This window comes from Anarrhichthys ocellatus, unplaced genomic scaffold, assembly GCF_004355925.1.
Source record: "Anarrhichthys ocellatus isolate YVR2014 unplaced genomic scaffold, GSC_Weel_1.0 scaffold26, whole genome shotgun sequence".
In the NCBI taxonomy this organism is placed as follows: domain Eukaryota; kingdom Metazoa; phylum Chordata; class Actinopteri; order Perciformes; family Anarhichadidae; genus Anarrhichthys; species Anarrhichthys ocellatus.
Window position 1 is genome coordinate 1,606,149 of NW_022280056.1, and position 23,872 is coordinate 1,630,020.

A 23,872-nucleotide genomic window follows, 5' to 3' on the forward strand; every position below is an offset into this window, starting at 1 on the left:
AAACAAAGAGTGAAATATTTAAAGGGGTCTGAATACTTTCCGTACCCACTGTATGTACTTAAATGTGGCCTTGTGGCTTGGGAGGTAGAGCACCATCCACTAATCAGAAGGTTGGTGGTTTCCCCCTGCAGTCCACATGTCAAAGAGTCCTTGGGCAAGATACTGAACCCCAAATTACAAAATCATTTATATAATATTTAATGTTAAAGTGCTTTGCGTTGTCGGATAACTAGAGAAGCGCTATACAAGTACAGTCCATTTACATTGCTCAAATTTTAATAGAGGGGGATTACATTCAAAATCCACACAGTGCGGATTTAATCAGACGCTCTCCGTCTGACCAGAATTACAACCTTGTCGCCTTCCCACCTGCTCCCACCCAAAGCATGGCTTGGATTCACTTGCGCCACTCAATTTTCAGTGAGAGTTATGCAGTAGCCCAGAAGCACAAACTGTTGAAATTCATGCTTGCACATGCGATTACTGTAGTCTCAGAGTTGTCCTGTGGATATATGTCACCTGTTCCGCTTTCAAAAACAAGACCCCAACACACGACTTACTGCTGTAAGTTGAACTGTGCATCATCTCATTTTTGTATTTTTTCATTACTTAATTAGATATATTGTGAAATCTGAAATCTTGGTGGCTCATGCACAAAAACAACAGTAATAACGAAAGAGACCTTTTCAGGACAAAAATATAACCAATTAAGGCTCTGCATAAGCATACTCGCATTAGATTTTATTCATATAGTAGGCCTAAATCTTGGATTATATTCAAGGCGGAGTTGAAAATAAGATAAAACATATTTGGGACAACTTTTCAAGTGTTCTTTTGCCGTTTTTGTGCAAGGTGTGAAAACACTATCTACATGAAAAGCTGTAAAGAATAAAGGTTTTGTTAACTTCACTGTATGATTCATGAACACAGTGACTCATCAACAATGTTTCAGAGGGTGTCAATGACACTGAGCAACTCCACAGCTAGAATACCAACTGGTGGAGGACATAAACAGCAACCAAACTATATTGCGTTTGTTGCATTTGGCAGCTGTTGACTATTTTTTTTACAATTAAACATTGAAATCAAATATCACCTGGATTTGATCTGGTCCTAAGCTGTATTGTTTTGACTTTAACAGGAACTCTGAAGTTTCTTCTTTGAAAGTTTTGCAAATTATTTATAGTGAACTTTAAAGAAGCACAAAGACAAGACAAGCAAAACCTCCCCTGACAATTGTAAATAACAGTAGCCTCCCATGGCCAAGACGATTCAACATCAAACAAAAAAAAAAAAAAAAAAAAAAAAAGCGCGAGATTTCTCAAGTGGCAGATGGTGAGCCTCCTTCCACTAATCCTAATTTTAGATAAAAAGGTTTCTCTAAAAATAAATAGCTAGATCCGTGCTTGTCAAGGCCCCTTCATCATCTGTTACTGTTTGTAAACGGTCAGTAATTAATAGCTGAAGGTGCATGGTTGAAACATGCACGGTCTGATGAAATGAACATTGGAATAAAGTGCTCTGCATATGATTAGTCAATTTGACAAGACAACTGTAAGGTTAATCAAACTCTGATCCAGAGCATAATTCTTACATCAATAATTCTTACTCGCTGTAATAATATTCAGGGCTTATTTTCATTTCTAAAACAACAAGATTCAAGGCCTGTGAGTAGTGCACCGGTTGGTGTACGAGTCATGTATAAACCAGGTTGAGAGTTCATTTAAATTAAGCTAGACTAATACAGGTTTTTGAATGCCATGCAGTGGCTATAATGAATTATCATACCTTGTGTGCACATAGTATCATTATTTTATCCTTTTGTGCTTATGTTCTGTTCGATGTATTTGATTAGATCCTTCTATTGCAAAGATGAATCCTCTACAGAACTGTATCCTTGATGGGAGTTTGCTTAGATATCACTTGTCATATTGTATATCATATTGTGTGGGAGAGGTGATAATAACAGAGGCTAGAAGGGCTAACGCTTCAATTAATACTGTTATACTTCAGCATATTCTCATTATATTGACTTCTAGAACGTGTAAGTGATATCTGTTCCTCGTTTTGTTAGAAACAGATAAGATATGATGCTATTGCAATAAATGTAAAATCCCTATCCTTCCTAATTTCTGACTCATTGATCAAGAACCAAAGTGTTGCTGCAAGATGAAAGAGCAGGGGGACAGAAACGTCATCAGAAAGGATGGTCATCTTAAAACCAAGAATTACAATGTGGCAAAGAGCTGTTGTGATCCTTTATTTCTATGAACCAAAGATGGACGTTCAGATGGACAGATATCATCATCACTTTTCTCAAACCAAACAGGTGTCCAAACACACACTGAATATTCTGAAAGATGTAAGAGAGCCGATCAATGCCTTGTTACCCATGTGTGCCATTCTGCAATTAATGAATCTACAGCCAAAACTCAGTCAGTAACTCTTAAGCACATTAATTACAGACCTATTCAAACAGATGGGCAAAGTCACTTTTGTGTTTTGTATATTTCTCTACTCATGTAAATGCTGTGTTTTGAATTTTGTTATTGGGGTGTTTTGGATCAATGATGATTAAAATTGTAAGACAATAAAAGTCTTGTAATAGATCCATTGCCCAAAGCTACCTCTCAAGTCTCTTCTCCCCCTGATTCACTCACTCATTGGGGTCTCTTCTGCTTTGCATCGTCTTTCTCTAATAGTCTCTCTCTCTTTCTATCTCTCTCTCTCTCTGTGTGCGTGTGTATCTGTGACCGACTCTGTAGAGAGAAGCAGCCTCAAAGGTGTCTGATACCCTCCAGTACAGACAGGTGCACGCACCTCTTCAGTGATGCTACCCTTCTCCAATTATTTACTACAGTAGACGGTACTTTGGAAAAAGCCCAACCTATACATTTGCACAATAACCATCCCCCCCCCCCCAAGGAGATCAGAGAACAGGAGCGCACTGTGCTTTTACGCATGGAAGTTGGAATCAGCCTAAATACATTTACGCATGGCAGTGTCTCGTCTCTTCGGAAGATGCATCCGAGCTTGTGAGGGCTTCTCAGGGCGTCAAGAGCGGGGTACAAAGTGAGCAGCGATGCGGGGCACTGAGCTGTTGCTCGGGTACTTTCTAGTGAAAATTATGGTGTGCAACGCGGAGGGCGAGCCGGGTCAAACCGTCGACGACTTCATGCTGGTGACCGAGTTTAACGACTCAAAGGAAGGGGAGAGCGGGGTCACGGAGAGCCCGCATGTGGAGGACAAGTGCCGCGGCTACTACGACGTGATGGGCCAGTGGGATCCGCCGTTCGTGTGTAGGACGGGCAGCTACCTGTACTGCTGCGGCACCTGTGGCTTCAGGTTCTGCTGCGAGTTTAAAAGCTCCCGACTGGACCAGACCAACTGTAAGAACTACGACACCCCGCCGTGGATGATGACAGGAAGACCCCCACCGAAAGTGGACGTGTCGCTGGACGCCACGAAGGATAAAACTAACCTCATTGTGTACGTGATATGCGGGGTCGTGGCCATAATGGCACTGATAGGAATTTTCACCAAGCTAGGTTTGGAAAAGACGCACCGTCCGCACCGAGAAAATATGTCAAGGTAGGTCATCCACAATGTTCGTTATTTGTCCCGTCATTGCGCTGATTTGATCTGTGAAAACATCTTAGACCTGATCTGTTATGTGTTACTGGGCCTTACCATCTATTAACTCGCTTATGTGTGCAACAAGTAGTTTTGTAAATAAAACCGTGTAACCCACTAAAAGTCATATCCACCTGGGATTTTAGAAAAATGGATTCAGCTGTTGCAGCCTTCTGCAGTTCAGCTCAACATCAATTTAAATCAGTTTTATGTCTCTCAGCCAGTAAGTCATAAGCACAATGTTGACAGTGTTACTGACAAAAGCGTGTTTTTGATATGTATTACATTGTCCTTGGCCTCTAATTTATAATGGTACAGTTGTGCCTGCTCTAGTTAAGGCAGTTTTTTTTGTCCAACTATAACTCAGAAAGTAAAGGATGGTTAACACTAAAATAAATACTAAATCTAGTTTGGGTTTGTCAATAAATATGTTAAATATTATAATTATTAATAAATATTTTTTTGTACGTTTCAATTGACACCCAGCACAAGGGCAGCTGTAATGTTGTACAGTTTTGGTAAAAACATATTTTTTTGCAAATCCAATTATGTAATGTATTGTTGATTATTTGCAAAATGTGCAGCTACAGTTTGTTGTTGACTTTTGTGTTTTTATTACGTGTAAAAATGTTGATTGGCTGTGAACATCAAACACTTGCAGATAGTTTGTACAAATATACACACACTCAATCTTTCTCTTGCAGTCTACTCAAGAGACTGCTAGAAAATGTCTGCACTGAGGAAACACTGTGTTCATTGTTGTCCTGTTAAAGAGTAGTCTGTAGCAGTCCAGGCTATAGTTTCCATCTTTTGCATGCAACAAATGCATGTTTAAGACACTGCGCCATAACCAGTTGACTTCTGCACTGTTATTTAGATGAGGTGGAATTCGAAGGAGTGTAGAGTTTTTTTCAGATGAAGTTACATGAAAAAGTTTATTACCTGGAAGGGACTGATCTTATAAGCTACAAATGCTTTTGAAGTGAACAGGAACTGAACATAGTGAGCTCCTAAAGAGTTTTTGATATATTTTACAAAATTACAATCCAGGTGACATACGATAGTAAAAACATGACTTGCCCCAGCGGCTTCTCTGTGACTTGAAAGAAAAGCTTAAAAGTGCAAGGTTTGATTGTCTCATAACGGCTCTCAACATGACGATATCTTAGCCGGCGACTCGAAGCGGATGCTGCTGACAGTACAAACTACGGCAAACATGCTGACAGAGCTAACGGTGTTTACCTGAGGGGGAACTGGAGGGTGGGTGCTACGCTTCCACTAGACGCGGTCGGTCGGAATGTCGTTATCAACTGTAACCGCTGCATGAGCGCAGTGCAGAGCAGCGGCTGTGAGCTAACCAGCATGGGGCACAATCACGTGCATGAACATGAACTAAAAGCATGCGCAGGCGGCCCGGCTATGTCAACATAGTAAGGAGAAGCTAGAATTACAACACACAGAGGGAGAGTGACTTCTTACTCTGCTCAGGTAGACATTACTCCACTATATCTCTACATAGCGAATAGTTGTTTGCTGCTCTATCAATGCTCTGAATGTCGTATATTGCTCCTTTAAGACCAGTTGAACGCATCGTTTTGGCTGACCCCCAGTGTTAAAGTTCTCACCTTTCTGCAGTCCACTATAGAAGTGTACCCTGGGTTAGCTTCGGTACACTCTGACATCACCAATTACATTTGCATATATACAATATTCCGTGTTATGCCCTTATTCCGAAAAAGACAATATTCCTACTAAGCTGTTTACATAGCTAATGAAAATGAATATTCCACCAATATTCCTGTTTACATGGATGTTTGACAATGGGAATACAGCCCTCTCTCTTTCACTCCTTCACCCACCTTCTTGAAAAGGTCGGCGTTACAGTGTCCAAAAACCTGTTGAAAACCAAGTCTTTCATCATGCTTAAAAGTAGGTGTGTTTTTCTTTCTGACAACGCACAGAGCTGACTGTAAACAGGTAAGATGCCATGCGTCACAAACTGAAGTAAAAACCCCAATTGAGACGCACATTCCGAATGCGCTGTATACATGTCAGAGGATCGGTGGCTCGATCCCTAGTTCCGGCTCCGCTAATCGCATGTTGATGTGTCCTTGAGCAAGACACTTAACCCCAAGAATTGCTCCCGTAGATGTTCTACGGTGTAGAAATGTGATAGAATCTGAATTGTAAGTCGCTTTGGATAAAAGCGTCTGCTAAATGACTGTAATGTAATGTCCAAAGAATGCTCCTAAAATGCTAATATCGGCATATCACACATCTTAATCAGAAAGTGCAACATACGGAATATCCAAACAGAATATACCCGTATCAAATTTGGAATACTGCTATATTCGGAACAATGGTGGATTATTAGTGTATAATTGCGACTGTTGGGGGAGTGTAACTAAAGATGCGACCGAGCACACTTTTACTCACCCCAACCACACCCAACACTAAATGTAAAATGTGCCAAATGTTGGGTGAGCGTTCCTATGGAAGCCCAGTATTCATGTTTAATGATGCTTTGACCTATCATTGGGCCCTGCAGTGGGAATCAGGCTGTGCCGTCTTAAATCTACTGAACCTTCTGACTGGCGACACCCTAACCCAACCTACAGTAAGCTGCCTTTAGATCCTACAAGCTCCCAAACAAAGAGCAGATACTCGGCGGCATGACCCAGCCTTATCTACATTGCATCCGCTCAGGTTAAACTACATTGGATGGCTCAGCTGACTTGATGGGAAACCTCATCTGAATACCATCGTTTGTTCAGTTGCCCAACTGCCATTGCTGTCACATTCTTACCAATAGCCACTAGCAACCCCTCTGGTATCAGAAACTCTTCATTAATTATGCCCAGACTTTTTTAAACAGAAAACCAGCGTTAAGAAGTTGAGCTGTGAAGCATGAAGTCGGCAGAGAGGGTCTTAAGAAAGATGCTATTGAGTTGCATGATGGGAAATGTAGGATCCATTGGATACCAGCCCCATTGGTGGGTAAACAACGGTGGCATTTAACAAACGATTAATTGTTGCAGTTGCGAAACGTAAAATTAGGCTACGTCTCTACTCAACCAATCAGTATAAGATTCTTATTAGTGGATTTTATTTGTAAACCAACTTTAAATGGTCCATACAGTGTGTAGTTTATTGTCTGAGAGTGAGGGATTGTATGTGTGTGGAGAGATCATTAAAAATGGATAATCTTAAGTGAATAAATATTAGATTAATCATTTTTTGATGAAAAATTTGTGCAAGAGAAACGTCACACACAAAAGTGTGGCTAGTGGAAGAAAAAGCTAATTTCCAACACTGCTAAGGACTAAAGGTCAGAATATCTCAGCCTCTGCTGCTTCAATTTTAACCCCTTCTGGTGACTTTGACACCAGAGCCAGCAGTTTGTGTTCCTGCCTCCTGTTTACCATAACCTTTCCTCAACCTGAACAAAGTATATAACCTCTGTAAACTTATATGGCTAAAAAAATGTTTTGGGAACTGTCATATGGCTTATTTCGGAGAACTCAGACAATCATTTTACTTTGTGATTTAGGAGAACTGTGAAAGCCAGGGTGCACTGCTGGCCTGCAAAGAATCTGCACTTGTTATTTACTGAAAAAATGTGTTGTCTGAGATTGTTCTTTATCTTTCCAGAGCTCTTGCACATGTTATCCGCCATCCTGCCTCGGAACATACGGACGACATTGGACTTGGCCAGCACTATGAGAACATACAGACCAGAGTCACAGTTAACAGTCTCCGTAAGTACTGTGACATCAGCAACACACATCCTCGAGCTATACACCTACATACGGTATATGTTCACATGACGGAGCAGTTTGTTGAAACACTGGGTTGCATATATTTACTAATGCTGCTGCCGCCATCTGCTTTTGCTGACCGAAGTTGCACCACCACAACCATTTCCAATAGATACTCATAAACTAAGCGAAGCGATTATATTTTAAACAAATATAAAACTGAAATTGTGATCACTGTTTATTTGCATGCCCGTCCTGAAATAGCTGAAGTGGTGGAAGGGGAAAAAAAGGTCCCTCAACAATCCTGCGGGCTGGTGAAGCAATTAGTCATGCCATCAGCAATCATTTAACAAGTACAATAATTACCACCGACAACCTAGAGCTCTGCTTCTTAGCAAATACTTATAGTATGCAACCGCCTCACACATTATATCACACTCTTGTTCATCAACACCAACACACATAGAAATGTGCCCTGCTTAATGGCCGGCCAGCCAGCCAGCCCCCCGCCCCGCGAGTAATTATGGCAAATGGCATCTTGCATAAAAAAAAGTTTTAAAGACAGTCAAGCAGCATTTTTACAGTTGTATTCTTCATTTATAAACACTTGCTCTAACTCAGTAATTGGCTTTAAAAAAAGGAAATGCTAAATTTGTACTCAGTTTGGCTCAACTGAGTACAAACTCTCCTGATACTGATTTTCCAATGAAGTGTATAGTAAAAGAAATACACCTCACATCCTTAACACTAGAAGTTAGAAGCCAATGAATCAATACAATAATGAATCAAGCCAGGTTATGACTTGGTGCTTCAGTGATAGTATAACAATACAAATAATTAATCAAGTGATGTACCAATTTTGCTTAGATGCTTCTCAAGACGTTTTACTTCAGGCAGATGCAAATCAATATCAGTGATTATTCTTGTGCTATGGAAGGCCAGAAGTGAGCGTGTGCTCATTACAGCAGAAGAGTATAGTGGGTGATTTCACCGATTAGTTTGGAAGGTTTGCCAATTAGGGAAACACCTGGTGTAATTTGTGGTTGTAATGAAAACCTTCCCGTTCTTGGCACACATGGAAGATGACCACGGGCAATTACCTCTGTCATACCTCACGAAATTACAATTAAATTCAATTATCTAAAACACTGAATTGCCCTCAAACTATTTATATTCTTGATGAGTGACCGCCAAAATAGTAGCAATCCAGGGAATGTATATTATTTGGTTACTAAAAGGTTATGTAGTCAAACACAGACAGCTTTCTGCATGTGCTGTTTAACTTAAACCTAAAGCTGATCTTTTAACATGGCTGCTACAAGGCCGCTGTGCTTTATGTCAACTTTGAAATCCCATTTTACTATCCCATCTCATTTACTATAAATATCACTGAAGTGACAAATGCAATTCAACATCAAACATAAATAACCTCAGATATTTAAGAGGTATTCTATTTCAAGAGATGTCTTGATTTTTGTTTTTAACTGAGCTTAATTATTTTTTTTACTCTGTAAAAACAGCTGAGGTGAGGTGTCGGCAGTGACATGTTAATAATTAATCATTCTAAAATCAGAGCGCTTTCTGTCTTACCTTGCCTTCTCACAGAATAATTATCGGTTTATTACAAACCAGCCAACACGTTAGGAGTGAGAGATATGCTTTCCTTAGTATACTATACAGTGTTATAATAGAGTGAACCTCAACAAAGGGGTAGGAGTTCGTATCTGCCTATCTAACATTACACAAACTGTTGGTGAAAACACTGAGGAACTTGTGTCCTGATTTAAAAAAAAAAACATTTTTCCTGCTGGTCCCTGGAGTACAGTAAATTAAAAGAAAATGATCAATAATGTCAGCCACTGTGAAACAAGTGCAGTGACTACACCTATTTAAAGGTTATGTCACTTCTGTAAAAAAGAAAGAAAAAAGAATTGCTTTGGAAAATGTGCAGTGGTCTCACCCCAGCTGCTACTTTCTTTGAGTCAGGAACTATAGGTGTGCCTGACGATCATTATACATAGATTTTTACTTAAGTCTGTCATCTCATCTGAAGTATTTTTTCAAGATTATTATTATTATCTTTATCAGTTGATAATGAGATCGGTCGTGTGTGTGCACGAGTGAGTGTGCGCATGTGTGTGTGAATCTCTGTGCTGCATAATATTTTAGGTGTTGCTTTATGGCTGCACACTCAAAAACCCTTTCTTATTAAATCACCTTTTATTGCCTGTCTGACACACACCCATTGCAGCAGCTCAGTCACTGCTCTGTGGTCAGAATCAGTTATTTTGTGGCTTTTTACTGGGCTCACATTTACTATTGTATTGTTGTAAAAATAGACATGACGCCGAAATAAACGCTGAAGCCAAGACGTGTGCCTCAGACAAGCCCTTTTGGAGTATAAATGTTAAAACAACGTATGTTTCATTCAAGTTGAATATTAACTATCTAATTCATTGAAGAAAATAATGTAGCTCTACGTTAGTTTGGTGACGTTGGACAGTGAGAGCAATTGGACAGTGACTATCTTACAGGGATATAAGGGAGAGATTCTGTGCAATAGTGCTGGCAGCCACACAGGGATGACTGTTGTTTTCTTGACAGCTATTCTTACAAGGTTACAAGAGGTGAGGTGATATATTTTGCCACATGGATCAGTGTACTTGCCCTCTCCAGCTGTGCTTTCTAGAGGCAGGTATGAGAATGTCCCAGCTATAATAGTCACTGTTTATTACGGATAGCGCTGCAAATCAGTGATTGAATTGCTCCTAAGGGTGCCCCTGTTCCTCATATTGCCTGTCAAAGATAACAAAAACCTGTTAGAATGGGCTATGACCTGTCATTCTCCTCAAGACACCAGTAATGCAGACTTTGCGAGCTGGGCTTCTTTGGCTACCAGTACTATCATGTTCATGTCCTGCTGGCCATGTGCGCACATGGGGCAATTGTGAAGTGTGGCCTCTTTTTACTCCAGGCAGTCAGCCAGAGAGAACAAAGTCTCCGCTCACTGCCAGCACTCCACTGGTGCATGACAGTCCATTTCCCCACTGCCAGATAGAAATGTATCTCAGCAGCATTACCTCTGACAGCAGCTGAGAAATTGATACCAAATGTAGGTTTGATTTTCTACCTGCCATATACTGTACTCCAGACTGTAAACTGAAGCCTCAAATATTTATGGAGATAATTAGAAAATGACAATGGAGAGAGCTTACAAAAAGTGGATGGATATATAGATTGTTTCACTCTTAGTTTGTGAAATGAGAAAAGTGAGTGGCTTGTTATCTTCAACTTTCACCATATTGACCACTTATTTAATGTATATTTAATAGTTTTTAAATAGTTCTGAATTTTATGGGTGCAACTGTTATTTGTACCCTAATTTAATGTTGGACATGAGTAAAGAAATATGTGTATAAGTCTTTACTACTCCATAATAGACTAATATGGGTACATTTAGAAAATCACCACCAATTTGAAAGAATTAGAAGATGAAAGATATTGACTCAGAGATAACATTTATAATGATATTTTCCTCGCCAACTTGAAAGTAGGCTGCCTGTAAATAAGAGCGCCCTTCTCCTTGCACCATTTATTTCAGGGCATACAGCTCCCAAAATACTCTCTTAAATCTTTTATGAGTTCCAGGGTGGCGTCTGTGTCTAGAGTGTTAATGCGCTTATTTCCCGCAACAACCATGGAGTCTTTAACCTTACAAGTCTCCAGAAGTGGCCTACTTCTTTCCAGCAGCTGACATAAAAGCTGTGACTTTGACAACAGAACTCAAACAGAAGCTCAAATGACAGTCAGCAGCACAAAGTCAAAGAAACATTAAAGAGGGAGAAAAAGAAGTATACATACACCAGCACCTCAGTTTAAACCACGTTTGGTATCCTGAAAATAACAAAGTTGTACCAAATATTCACAAAAAGCACTCTCCGTATTTATAAACAATGAAATCTTAGACTACATATAGAGGAAGTCTGAGCTACCAGAGACATTCAGAGACCCTCAAAAACTAATTGGATGACAATAAAATAGATAAGTTGGCCAAATGATTCAGTGTACATCGAAACCTATTGAAATTATTTACCTTCGGTGGGCTTCTACCTTTAAGGGGAAACCCTGACCATCAGATCAGCACAATGGTCATTGTTGAGCTCATCTGTAAGAAAACTAAATTGATCTTTATGTTTTATTGTTTCCTAAAAACAGTATTAATCATGTATTACAGATTACAAGTGAAGTACATTCACTGTATTGTATGGAAGCAGATAATCTAATTTAACTTTTAGCTTAAACAAGATCACATTGAATGAGAGCATGAGTGCATGGCCCAATTACCAACTATATGAAACTGAAACAGGTCAACAAGCCCTGAAAGGAACCCGACAAGGCAACAGATTTGATGCAGAGACTGCCGGCTACACTTTGAGAATTTGGTTACTTTTGTTGGTAAAGCATTTGTCAAAGATTTAATGAGGGTGCTGTGCTGTCTTTCTCAACGACTAGATTTAATAAGGCTTTCAATAAAACAGGATAATACAGGAGCTTGTAATGAGACAGCCTCATCACAAGGAGAACACAGTGGTACCTCCAATAACCTCAAAATCTGAGGACACCACCCCGTTGTTGAGGTGTGGTGGAAGGAAAGAATAGTCAAAGCTGTCCTCTGCATCATTTCAGTAGACAGCATTCACAGTTTGAGACTTTCCAAAATTAATTAGCACAGTGATAAAGTTTCTTGCTGACCAGCGGGGAATAAGAGCCTAATTAACCTATTTTCGTTATTAATGATCTGTTTTTATCAGACACATTCTAGCCCAAGGACTAGTGGACACCCCACAATTTAAAGTTTATAAACATTAACCATTAACAACAGCAGTGATGAGTTGGACATCTTTTTATGCTCATATTCAAGTTATTGGTGCCAGACTCAGTGAATAAATACTGGAAACTCCTCTGAGCTAGGGTACCTTTAGAATAAACCAATTGCATCATAACAAATAACACAAACATCATTTGCAACTGCTATCTGCCCCGTCTCAAGGTCCCATTCACCAGAGATATTGCCCTAATGATATTACAGCGTAAACACACCCATAAAGTTTGGCAGCTAAGGACAATTTGGAAATGGCAACGTATAAATGCGCTTGAGGCCATTGCATTGAGCAAGAAGCCTGTCGATTCGGGCCATATGGACCGGACTCCGACTCCTTTCTATGTGCCCATATTGACGGGTGAATAAATACATAATTAATAATGAAAATATTTATTACATCGTCTAATTTTAAGAGTTTATTGTGGCGTTTCAGACATTTTTTAAGCTTATTGAATACTTACAGTAGCATTACTTCTTTAAATTTAGTTTTTCTCTTATGTATGTGCCAAAATGACATGTTGGGGATCTTTATTTATTTTTCATGTCGCAACTGTCACTGCATCCTGACACTGCATCCCACAATAAATGAGTTTGAGCGGACACCCCTTATAAATAAGCTTTAGTTACTACCAACTCTCTGAAGTCGTCAATAATTTCACTCTAACTGCATGTGGCTATTAGCGCTGATCTTTCTGAATTGGACTCTTTTGGCAATGAGGCTAATTTGCATAGAAAGGGGACGATTTTGCACCAAATGTGAGCATATTATCTGATGTAAATACATGCAAATAGCACAGGTGCAGCACAGTGAGGGTTGCATTTCACCCTTTGCGGGTGCTTTGAGAATTACATGGTTTCTGTTTGTCTTATCTGCACAGGTTTAGCGGTCGCAAAAGCAGCGCAATTCTTTTGGGAATTTGACCAAGTGTTCAGTCACCACCTCATTTAAACATAACTAATTGTGACTTTGTAAGAGGTCAAGCTGAAAAGCAGCAAGTAAATAATGAATAAGCAAAACTATACGCATCAAGTAGTGGCTCCTAAACATGTTGATATCTCTACTCTGATATATAGAACACACAGCAGTGTCTTCAAACTCCCGCCTGTGAATTAGTACGTTCAACTAAACAGAGAAAAGACACTCTGAACATCTGTTTGCTCTGCCTTGCCAGAAGGCCAGTCTCTTTGCTGTGCACCCCTTAATTTACCAGATGTCTACTGTAGGATTAGTGCAGATCCACAAAGAGCAGTCATGACTCTTTCCAGCTGGGCACCCAGAAAAGCGTACTTAAGGGAAAGTGACACTACCAAGTTACAGCAACAATTATTCTATATTCACATTCATCCATCAAGATGATTTACATCTGGGGATCATGGAAGCACCACTTAGAGAAAACCAAGCCACTTTAAATGAATAATTGTATTTTTATATCACCTCTTGTATAAGCTAATGCAGATGGTATACACATTTGAACATACTGCTTCAGCAATAAAGGGAATCAAGGCTGAGACATTTGGCTAATATCTTTTCTATCCATCCCCTTACAGGCAATTCATATCTTGATGATTATATATATCACAACGTAGCATGTTTTCTGATTAATAAATAAATAAATAAATAAATAGTCTATATGAAATAACCACATGGTAAAGCCTAATTTTGTATACTCTTGTGTGAATTAAGTACTTAAATCATTTTAGTAGGAACATCAGTTCAAAATGATCAGATTTTTGAGAAATAATATGTTCTTGTTATTATTATTGTGTATCACGAAATATCTCAAGATATGATTTCATCACAATAAGATTCCATTGAAAGATGATGAATCATCATATTGAATTATCGCCCAGTCCTAAAGGGAAATCAAGGGATTTCTTGCATTAATAATTTGTGTTTTCCCTCCTTTAGATAGCAGCCAGATGAACAACATGGCTCAGGCATCGACTTTTATAACACAGCTTTACCCGGCTGTGGGACAGATTCCCAGCCCCTATGAACAACAGAAGCCCGTCAAGGATCTCAACAAGTACGCCACGCTGAAGGCTGTGGGTAAGGTTTTTATCTAATTAAGTAGCACATTACATCCTCTATAAATGGAACCAGCATAATGAATCAGGGGTTCTCTGCATCATATAAGAAAGAGCATCAAGGTTTAATTGAGTGAACCAGAATAAACATTTATACAGTATATTATATATATTAATTTTATTCCTCACCAACTTATAAATTGTGTATGTACATGTATATACATATATATACGTACATGTACATGTACATGTACATACACACACACATATATGTTTTAAATGCAAATGCATAAATTTTGATTTTTATGGCATCGCAGTAAAATTAAAAGTGGTTCATTTTGAGTCAAACATTGCTTGTCTCAACAGACCAAAAAAAAAAGCCATTGCTAAAATGTTCTGCTACAGCTGCAGTTATTTGTGCACTTCACTGTGATGTAAGACAATGTGGCTTTGACCGTTCTTTAGCCTTTTATTTACTATCTACTTCTTGAATCCTGTTTACACAACGTGTTGTTAGACATGTACTTCAAAATGATATTTTTCTTTAAATATGAGCCTCTTTGTCAGATAATCCATAGTCCATCAATGCCAACAGAGAGGGGAACTGAAAGTGTATTTAAAGAAGCAAGTTTGTTTTTCTTCTCATGTGCTAATTTTAGACAGTCTGCAGCCAGTGTCTGGACAAACAGCATTTGAATCAAGAAATAACTTCAAATACCAAAATAGTATCACACAGCAAGATGATGCAACATCATTTTTCAAAAGCCTGTTTGTAGTGTCTACGAATGTAAATAAAAATACAACCCTTCAAATCATAAAATGAAAAAAAGTGTATGTGAGCTCACATTAAAATACTGATGACAGCCAACAGGTGATGCTGACCGTCTATATGTTACAGTGTAGTGGAGCACATACAGTAAGGCAACATTTAGAGTTCTCTTTGTAATATTAAATCCCAAAGAATTTATTCAGTGGTTACAATTTGACTTATCTAATAAAATGAAAAACAAAAATTCTGCCGTATTTAAAGTAATTGACCGCTTTTCATATTTCTGTTGCAAAAATAATCACAGTGGCATTTCAAAGAACAAATAGTTTTACATTTCCTGACCTCTATTTTGGCCAACACTCCTCTTTGCCTGGGTGCTTAAGTTTTAAAATTTAGCAGAGAAAAAATAAAATAAATATGCGGAATCAAAGTGTGAAATAAAAGGTATTTGTGGATCTGTATTTGATGATATTTAGCACAGTGAAACGGGAGTCTATTTATAGATTAATCAATTGGCTGTGATGGACGGAAAGACAGCTCAGTGTGTGTGTGGTCCAATCACATGAAACAGCTCACTCTTTGTGATTCACATGAGCAGCTGAAGCTTCTCGCTGCTAATCCGCTGAAGTGCCGTCAAACAAACTGATTAGGGAAAATAAAAATAGAGCAAATCTTAGCTAATGAGACTGGGGGCAGGAGACAATCAGGAGCAATCAAAACACAAACGAGTTGGGGAGTGGTGATGAGATGCAGCTATACAGTACTGTATATGGTGATCAGGTGTGTTGATCTACCAGCACTGATGTGGGTTTTACTGAAGTAGCTGCTCATCAATGCATCTCTTTCCTGGTCCATGAAGAAAGACCTAGAGATCAGCCACCGCTTGCTGCTGATGAAGAGACCTCATTAAAGGTTACCTGAGGGATATTTAAATTTTAAAAGAAGTCTGAAATGTTAGAAAAGGCTAATGCTGGAGCTTGTGTGCTCAGGTTCAATTAGTGCTCAAGTAAACAGTTTTCATAGATTGTCTGAACCTGATCGGAGATATAAAGTCACACTGCAGTGGTTTTATAACAAATTGCAGCAGCTGATTATGGCAAGACCAATGCTAGAAGACATGATGTAGTGTACAGTGATCTGCTGGAAAACCACCTCAGCCGGACTGAGTTCTGCTGCTGCAGTTTAGTAGTCATCCAACTGCTAAGTAGTCGACTAAGTAGTCAGGAATTATATCAGATGTTGTTTTCACCCAATAGCAATGACCTATTCTCGTCAAAAAGGTCTCAAATACAACCAGGACCCACCTAGGCTCTGAGAGGCTGTTTACAAATGAGCTGCGATATGATTGGACAAAACCCAGCAAGCTTGAGCTGGAGATACTGTTTGACTGCAGTAACAACACAACAGCTTACTTGCAGGGATAGTGGGAGGCATTGCCACTGCTTTAATAACACCAGTGTCGGCGCTAGAACAAATATCCAATGGGGGCATGAGGCGTATAGCATGTCATACATGTCAGCACACGTATGTAATCCGCTCAGCCCTGACGGTCCAAGACCCCCATGGGTTGCACCGTAAAGCAATACAATTGTTTATCAATTATCACATTGAAAGTTTATGACAATAATAATTGGCACAAATGTAATTTTATGTAATGGCTGACAGGAAGGCATAATGTTAAAATATATATTTAAGCATGATCAGACTTCCTGTAATAGGTTTTGTTAAGCTTCCACAATGTAGTAAACACTATTAGCATTCTAAACTGCATTACTGTGCACCAAGGGTGTAATTCTCACTGGGGATAGGGGAAACATGTCAGCTCATTACATTGTGACATGCTAATGAGCGGTGCGGCCACTGCTTAGCAGACTTTCTATGCCCTGGGTTTTGCCTCTTAGACTGCCCTAACTTGTTGGTGAAGGACATAATTCATATTTTTATTTACTGTTAATATTCTCCTAAAATAAGCTTGCATAAAACATCAAAGACAAGACATCAAGGGCAGATCCTTGTTGTAAAGATGCAAATACCGTTATCTATTATTACTATTAAGGAAACTAAACATGATTTTAATGAGGGTTACTGCATTAACAATATAGCAGGTTAGAATTCTATTTTTGATTTACTTTTATAGTATAACTACTACTACATTGATATGGAAAACAACTAGTTATTTCTTCAGTGCTCAAATGATTTAAGTGAAACCAACTAAAAAAAAACACAGCTTTATACATACAGCTTTATACATACAGATTTAAAATAAAAAATGTAATAAAATTAAATTTATACATATACAGTATGTATGTAAATATATATACGAGTGTGTTTTGCATACAGTAAAACCCTATTTTAACAAGTTATTGTGATGCTTGTTGATGTGGGGTTGGACTACTTCTCTGTTTTTCTAGCAACAAAATTTATAGGTCTATTTTCATCTGCCTGTCTAGCGCTACGATAAGGACACAATGCAATGGCTAATGAAGGTAAAATGGCAAAGAAATATCATGTTTCATTTTATTTGGCAGCAGAGAAAGCTAATGACAGCTTCTACAGCAACCGGCAGCAAGTGATCGAGATGACAACCAAGGGAAGCCTTCCCATGGAAGCTGTGGATATGGAGCCAGAGCCGAGTAATCCTTACAGCCCACCCAGACAGGTGTCTGCAAAGCAGAATGGTCACAAGTACAAAAGCCCCAAAAGCCACAGCTCCCAGTCGCTGTCCTACAGCTCCAACACTGCTGCCAGCCTGGGTGTGCTAAGATCCTGGGAGAGCAGGGACATGCTGGGACTCAGACAGAGCTATGGCCCAAAGAAACTCTGCATCATAGAGAAGGAGCTGCACACCACTCGCTACATGCCTCCACAACCATACTTTGTAACCAACAGCAAGACAGAAGTGACAGTATGAGGGACTTTCGAAGCATCCGGCTGAAACAGTAGCTGCTGAGTGTTGAATTAATCAGCATGGACTATAGTATGTGCAGTTGTGCATGTGATGGGCAGTATTAAAGATGCCACGTAAAAAGTGAAGTGTACTGTAACAGGACTCGGTATCAATCACTGCTCCTCAGGAGGGCACAGTGATGAATATGTTGTCATCGATATTCATATAATCCAACTGCTAAAACAAAAACACAAAAGTTACATAACTCACTTATAACAGACACGTGACACATACAGTGCTATTGTCAGTAGTTACTGAGATATTAATGGACCTTAACATTTAAGTATATTATGTCATTTCAAATAAATCAACATTGTGTAAATGTAACTCAGTCTCCTACCAAATTGCATACACATACATCTAAACTGCTTTCTCAATTAAGTTTCTAAGAAACAGATTTACTCCTGGACAATGTTACAGCTTTAAACACATGGTTAACTTTGGAAATTAAAACAAAACACAAAAAAAACAACTACTTGATTATGTTTACTAAAACATCGTTGTTTGGCTTAAAATGACTACATTTGTCACATTATTTAAGTTACGGACATAAATTAAATTAAATTCTTTACTGGACAATTTATAGATGCTGTTAATACTCAAAATGTCTGGCACTGCTCTACTGCTAGGTGTTGGATTACGTGCAGTGTCCATGGATGATACGGTTAAAAAAAATAACTAAATAGTAGTAACAAGCCCAAATTCTTAATATTTTGTTAAATAGTTTACTTATTTAAAAAGGAAGATCAAATAGTTCTCAGCAGATCAAACAGGTTGATCAGGAAGAACACTCACAGTTATATGAGGATTACTGATGTTTTGAGAGCTCACAGCACTAGACTTTGTCAGACTTGATTTTCAGCAAAGAATGATTGAGACCTAAAGCTCTCAATAATCATTTAACCTCAAAACATTTCCTACATGTGTATCGTCATCAAAAATGTTTAAAGTCCAACTTAAAAACATCAGCAATATCAGTTGGTCACATACATTTTGGATGGCCATGACTATCGCTGACTAAAGTAAGAATTGTGTTTAAGAAAAAGACAGACGAAAATGAAGTTATTAAAGTTTGATTTCAAAATGATGTACATCCAGAGATTCATAAGCTAAGTTTATCATCCAGTATTTCTAAAAAATAAAATGGAGGAATCCTGTGAAAATGTTGACCTAAATGACTAAAAATCATTCAAAAGTTAATTTAGATTTTGTTAATGTAATGTCACTTTTTGAACTTGCGTCTCATTTTCAAGGAAACCTTCCAAATGCATTCAAACAAGTCACTGCCAACAGACAGTCTGATGCATATATTTATGGGAGAAGTAGCAGCAGAGTGTTGAACCAGTGTCGTATTGGTGTAATAGTGCCTCTCATCAGTACCAGCATGGTTATCCTAGAACATACTGTAGATGAAGCCCCAGTATTAGAGCGGTGATTGGTCTTAGTGATCCATTAAGACCAACAACAAAAGTCATTTTCAGTGTGAAGATGGAGGCTCAGAGTTTACAGCATAGTTAAAACTCAGCATTTATAAAAGAATGTATGTGGACTGGACAGTCTGAAACCAGTGGTACAGTAGCAGTAGACGTCTCCAGTGTTGGAAGTTAACAATTAATGAACTTCTGTCAGGATGAATGTAAAAATGTTGTGAAGCAAAGTAAAGGTTTTTTTGTCTGTTACTACTCAAATAAATGGGTCAACTAAAGACATATAAACAGCTTTTTGTCTGATTGACAAACAACTTACTACATGACCATATTTACCTGCTGCTGTTAAACAGATCCATTTCCACTTCTTATCTCAGAGCACCATATAAAGGACTCATTGAATAAAGGACATTCATGACACACTTGGCAAATTGTTTTAATAAATAAGGTTAACTGGTAAAATGTTTCATTACTTCCAAGGATTTTCCAGCCAGGCAACACACTGTAAAAAGATGCTCACGCCCACCTGCAAGTCTTACTCATGCGGTTGACTATTTCTGATACACAAGTGGGAAGCATATGAACAGTCTGTGGTGGGAAGTGAAAACTGCTAGTACAGTATAAAAAGGTGTCTCTAGGTGTCTTCTCAAGTCCAAATCTCACAGACTTCCAGTCCAACCAAACTGTATGCACTATTTTCCAAAATATGTCGATCTAGTGCACGGAACTGTCCTGCCACAAAGTTAATCAACTGTTTGTGTTTCACCGTTGTATGAATTCTGTTGTTCACACTATTCAAACTTGACTATTCACTCAGCTGAGATTTGTATTCATGCAAACAATGTTGTGTAGTGCCATTGAATGCTTTTCTTTTGTGAATGCAAATTGTTATATTTTACTTCTTTCCTCAAAGACACTGAAATCACTGTTATTAAGCTACAGAACAACATATTTACACACCAAGTTCCTCTGTAATACTAACTGCCAGTTAAAGACATAATATGTACAACATCTGTTTGCTTTGCAACATCCAGAAGTGAGAACACAGCAGCATTGTTATATGTTGGTAACGTTTAAAATGAAAGCGCCTATGACCACAGGTCTAATACAGTTTACTATCAATTATTTGTATCACTGTTAGCTCATTATCAGAATATGCATCTGATTAACTAATTGTTCTAATGAATTTTGTTGAGTCTTCATGTACAGTACGAAGTTACTTTGGTTTGAGATGCCCTGTTAAATATATTCACAACCTCTGTATTTGACAGTTCACATCCTCCAGAAAGTTACTGGAAATGTACTAAGCATCGACGTGTTTTCCAGTCATTGTTTGTGTAGTAAAGTTTAACCCCCATGTTGCCAGAGTCACTAAAATGACATTTTTATTGTATTGTATGAAATTATAGTTCAACCAGTGATTCAGTTTCATTGTGGTATTTTTTGAAATAGCTTCAGTGCAGTCTGGAACAGCCCAAAGTTCATGAAACATTTTCTAAATGTGGAAAACCTCTATGACTGCCTTTTAGATGATACAAGGTTTCTACAAGACTTCTTAATTCCATGTATTAGATATACCATCCAAGTGTAGAAAATAGTTATTGGCAATGAGCAACTGTAGCACAACGTTAGTTTTACTGTCCAGCTGACAGTAAAAGTTCTATAGCTTTTAGGGTTTTGTAATTGGTTTTTTCAACCGACTTACCTCTTCCTTATTCACGAAAAAGGAAACAAACATTTGGCTGGTGGTAGAGTCTAGTGTGCCAGCGGCAAATATTAAATGAAAAAAGATAAATGCAATCCCAAAAACAGATATACAGACTATTTACTACAGAGGTATGTTGTCTTTAGCATTTTTAGTACTTGATAAAACTAATACTAGCTGGCTCTATTGGCTGCCCCCTCAACACCACATCAATGGTGTCATTACAACATGGACCACAAGGACCTCTTTTGTATAATATACTAGTTCATGGGACTTTCTGTTTTAGTGTGCTACACCTGTAATAAAGTGAGGCGTCATTATACCATCTACATTAAAACCATCTTTAATAACTGTGTCTTTATTTGACCTTGATAGTTACGATTATATAACCTGACCTGATTCATTTGCTTTTAAACTCAGCGAAATCATTTTCCTGTAATCATTTATTAACATGAAGCTTCAGGCTGACAATGTAGCTGTTCTTCTTAGCAGCAACACGAGTAAAGAGGAAAAACAACAACTATTCATATAACAGCTCATGTTGTACAGGTTGTTCAAGCGCATTAACACAACAATAGCAGGCTACAACTTCACATCCACACGCATTCTGTCCCACGCACATTGACTCCATTATTGCAGCTTTATACTGAGGTTACCTTGCATGGCAGCTGAATCTCTAGATGCAAGAATCGTAGGATCACAAATCATACAAAAACACTTCTTTTCAGGCTTCAAGTAATGCGTTTGCACCCGGTAAGTTAGTGCACAGACCAATCAGCGTCCTGTGAGGAGCTACTGGCAGCTACTACAGCCTTGTGGAGTTAGTCAAACTCTGTGGAGAGTCTGAGGTTTGTCTCTCGTGGATAAGTATACTACCACAATAGCAGTAAACTAGCACAATAACCAAAGACAACAACGCAGAACATGTCTTTGATTTGTTTATGCGTTCGATAGTACAGCCTTGCATTGGAATTCATTCGAATACACTTGAATGTGAACATTCCTGAAATACTTCAACCACAAGAATTGATGTTTTAAGTTTAAAAACAACAACTCTCTTGCATTTCAACACTCGTATATGCAAACACAATTTTATGTCAAATTAGCTATTTTGTAGTTACAGCCAATAGCCAGGATTGTATCACCTGAGAATCTAAAGCACCAGAACCGTGGAGGGCAGGCGGCAGTGTTTGAAACAGAACAGCTATTGACTGAGAGCATACTTGGATCACTTTGCTTTTCTCTCTACTTTTGCACTTGCTGGACAATTCAATCCATGTCGGACTTGTTAAAAGCAGGCTACTACTGTTTACAGCAACACTTTCTATCAGAACTTAACTTTGAACAAGCCTCTGGGAGCACTATCATTTTCTTGAAAACGCCAGGAGACATTCTTGTTAATTAGCAAATGATGTTTCTTACCACCCGGGTGGTTCCCTCTGGAAATTAAATCGGCACAATAACCTAATTCAGTCAGACAGAGGGGCACAGCCATAGTCTTGGTGTGTGAAGAATCGGGATCTTACAGCAATTACATAAAACATCTGCATTATATTTCAAACATTGAAATATAATGCAGGGCTGTACTTTTCACAGGAACAAACAGCCAATCCATGAGGGGGAAAAGTGTGCCACACTGGTTTTAATTCAGTGGGTCTTCTGGAAGATGCATGGCAGCTCATGTTGATTGCCACTACATGCAGTTATTGTTTTCCTTACATAACAGTTTCTAAAACGTGTTGGGACAGATTTCTGCTTTTCATAAAGGACAAGTGTAACTTAACATTAGGAATTTGTTCTCATCACAAGGATCCTTAGAAAAGGTCTTTTGGACAAACAAAATCCTACACACTGCTCCTTCAAGAGAAGCTGTTCAGCCTTTTGTGCAAACCTTGTGAAGGTAGTAGCAGACTGGTCTGTGACTAAGAGCTTGCAATGATTCATATGTTCCAACCTGGTTTTCTGACTGTGGCTGGTCAGTTTTCTTCAAATGCAACGTATTTAGGTATGGAACTTCTGCTCACTGATAACATGCCAGGGAGGATGGGAGACATGCTATTAATTTCAGTTTTCCATTAATCAGAGACTTTATTTGGGTGTGAGAGGCTAGAGGGATGTGCTAAATTACAGTAGATTAAAAGATGTCATTAGTGGGAGACTTAGTGTAATTATACAATACTTTGATACTCTAATAGTTATTGAAAAATAGGTTAGAGTTATTATTGCATGCCTAATACTGTTTGCAAAATATTCCTGTTAGTGTCAGTAACATTAGTCTGTATCCATTTTAGGGACAAAATACAGTTATTTACTTCAAAGGAACGTTTTCATTGTGTTTCTTTTCATATCTAATAGAAATAGACTGTTTCAAGTTATCATATACCAAACAACTAATCAATGCTGGTTAGTTGTATGCTCGTCGATAAAGGAGTGATTGTACAGTACATGCTCTGACTTCCTTAGAAATACCTTGGCCAAGTTCTACAATACGCAGACCAGAATTACTTTTACATATTAACACAAATACCTTTTTGATGTATATTAGCAATGTGACAATAAGTAAATTCATGTAAGAGTTGAGTTATCAGCTCCTGAGTGCTATGAAGGCCCATTAAGCAGGGAATTCTGGCATCCTAGAACCATTCACCTCTCTCAGCAATGATCCCACCAGTGTTCATCAACACCACACAATATCTAGACAGACTGCAACATCATATCAAGTC

The 23,872-nt window shown here is 38.5% G+C and overlaps 2 protein-coding genes across 5 annotated transcripts in view; one reads left to right on the plus strand and one right to left on the minus strand.

Annotated features, from left to right (window-relative positions):
- mrtfbb (myocardin related transcription factor Bb) overlaps positions 1 to 23,872 on the minus strand; it is an 82,728-nt gene that overhangs the window by 39,346 nt on the left and 19,510 nt on the right. The gene's annotated exons all lie outside the window — the stretch shown is intronic.
- On the plus strand, positions 2,859 to 18,486 carry shisa9b (shisa family member 9b). Of its 2 annotated transcripts, none has more exons than XM_031861909.1 (4): positions 2,859 to 3,591; positions 7,285 to 7,391; positions 14,183 to 14,323; positions 17,602 to 18,486. In XM_031861909.1, the coding sequence occupies exons 1-4, from the start codon at positions 3,083 to 3,085 to the stop codon at positions 17,979 to 17,981; spliced, it is 1,137 nt and encodes a 378-aa protein (XP_031717769.1). In that variant the 5' UTR covers positions 2,859 to 3,082; the 3' UTR covers positions 17,982 to 18,486. The 2 variants fall into 2 exon arrangements, with proteins under 2 accessions (XP_031717769.1, XP_031717768.1); XM_031861908.1 differs by having other exon boundaries at positions 2,861 to 3,591; positions 17,599 to 18,486.

Excerpts from the sequence above, each read along its gene's own strand:
- shisa9b (XM_031861908.1), top strand. The coding sequence starts at position 3,083 with ATGCGGGGCACTGAGCTGTTGCTCGGGTACTTTCTAGTGAAAATTATG. Across the intron at positions 7,392-14,182 it reads AGTCACAGTTAACAGTCTCC|ATAGCAGCCAGATGAACAAC; the intron begins GTAAGTACTGTG and ends TCCCTCCTTTAG. Across the intron at positions 14,324-17,598 it reads CGCCACGCTGAAGGCTGTGG|CAGAGAAAGCTAATGACAGC; the intron begins GTAAGGTTTTTA and ends TTTATTTGGCAG.